Raw genomic sequence first — 1705 nt, forward strand, 5'->3', positions numbered from 1 at the left:
TGTGTTCCTCATGTGTGAAATGTGACAGTTAGCAATATTGTGAATTATTAATATTATTTATAATTTACCCATATTGTAAATACATACATATAAAAAATAATTGTTAAAGTATTGTTATAGATTTATCTGTATCTAGTAAGCAAAGTCTGATTAATGAACAAAACATTCTGTGTAACTGCTTTGCATTTTATGTAAATCCCTCAACTAAAAGGGATACGTTTGTTTAGCAATAAAAATGAGGTGGGGACACTATTGTTTGCAATACTGGCAAATATTATTTTTCATAATTTAACAATTTTTTATATGAATGAATACTATTTCAAAGTATTGTTATAAATTATTTTGATTAATAAACCAACTATTCTTTATTTGTTGTAATGAGTCGGTCAACCGATTTGTATATTATTTGTAAATCACTCAACTAAAAGAGATCAATTTGTTTAGTAAGAAAAAAAAAGAGATGGAGACTGTTAGCAATGTTGGGAAAAATTTATATTTTATTTTTAGAATTACATTTGATATATTTAAGAATTTATTACTTTTATAATAAACTAATGTATAAATAAATCAATTAGGGCTGTCAAATTGATCATGATTAATTGCATCCAAAATACAATTTTGTGTTTACATAATATATGTGTGTGTGCTGTTTTAAGAAATATTTACATGTATGTATGTATGTATATATATATATATATATATATATATATAATTTATTTATATATGATTTATATTACATATTACATATATTTCTTACATAAATATTTATTATATATATTTACTGTACATATAAATATACACAGTACACACACTTATATTATGTAAACACAAACTTTTATTTTGGATGCAATTAATCACAATTAATTGACTTTACAGCCCATAAATAAATAAATAAATAAATAAATAAATAAATAAATAAATTAGTAGTGTTATAGATTTATTTGCATCCAGCATGTAATGTCTGATTTGCATATTATATATACATAAAATAACTTAAAATAATTGTTAAACTGTATACATACATACATATATATATGAAATATATTACATTAATGTAAACTGAACTTCCCACATGATGACCAATGTAAAATCTGGCTCCCGAAGCAAAACCAGTGATCCTCGACTGGTTTTAGACATGGTTCAGCTCAGTCAATGCTCTTTTGGGGAAATTAGTGACCTGAGGATGCTGTATAAAACCAATGGGCAGTAAAGTAGCAAGGCCTCTGCTGTATTACATTAACGGCAGTGCGACTCATTTGTAAAGTGTCACTCTCTCCCCTGCTGTAAACAGAAACATTAAATCTACCTGATGTACTGTGCTAGACTGTGCTTCTAGGGGCTGGTGGCATTGTCAGGGTGTGTGTGGATCATCAAGCATGTTTGCTTCTGTGTGTGGTTGTGTTCTGTCAGCGGCACATGTGTGATTTCTCCTGCTTGGAACACTTCTGTCCAGATTGTGTTTGTTTTAGCTGGCAGATAAGAAGCCTGTGGAATAGGAAATAAAGGCAGTGCCGCATGCCCTGGCAATAGCTGAATTTAAATGGAAGCATGTTTTCTAACAGCAGATTCTGACACTGATAATGGTGTTTCAGTGCCACGGTAAGGGAGAGCGGGAATAATTGTCAATTTTAGTTATTTATTTATTTTCACTTGAATATTTAGATTTATTCACAAAAGGTTTAGTCTAAATGTGATTGAACCTGAT

At 29.0% G+C, this 1705-nt stretch overlaps 1 protein-coding gene across 1 annotated transcript in view; it reads left to right on the forward strand.

The window, feature by feature from the left end:
- The first annotated feature begins 1075 nt into the window (after positions 1-1075).
- Positions 1076-1705, forward strand: part of LOC107662328 (NT-3 growth factor receptor-like) — a 98682-nt gene continuing 98052 nt past the window's right edge. The window contains exon 1 of the mRNA XM_016452313.1: positions 1076-1206. Coding sequence (XP_016307799.1) covers positions 1076-1206 — 131 coding nt within the window. The remainder of the gene's footprint in view (positions 1207-1705) is intronic.

The sequence above is a fragment of the Sinocyclocheilus anshuiensis genome, unplaced genomic scaffold (genome assembly GCF_001515605.1).
Source record: "Sinocyclocheilus anshuiensis isolate Anshui unplaced genomic scaffold, SAMN03320099.WGS_v1.1 scaffold579, whole genome shotgun sequence".
Classification (NCBI taxonomy): domain Eukaryota; kingdom Metazoa; phylum Chordata; class Actinopteri; order Cypriniformes; family Cyprinidae; genus Sinocyclocheilus; species Sinocyclocheilus anshuiensis.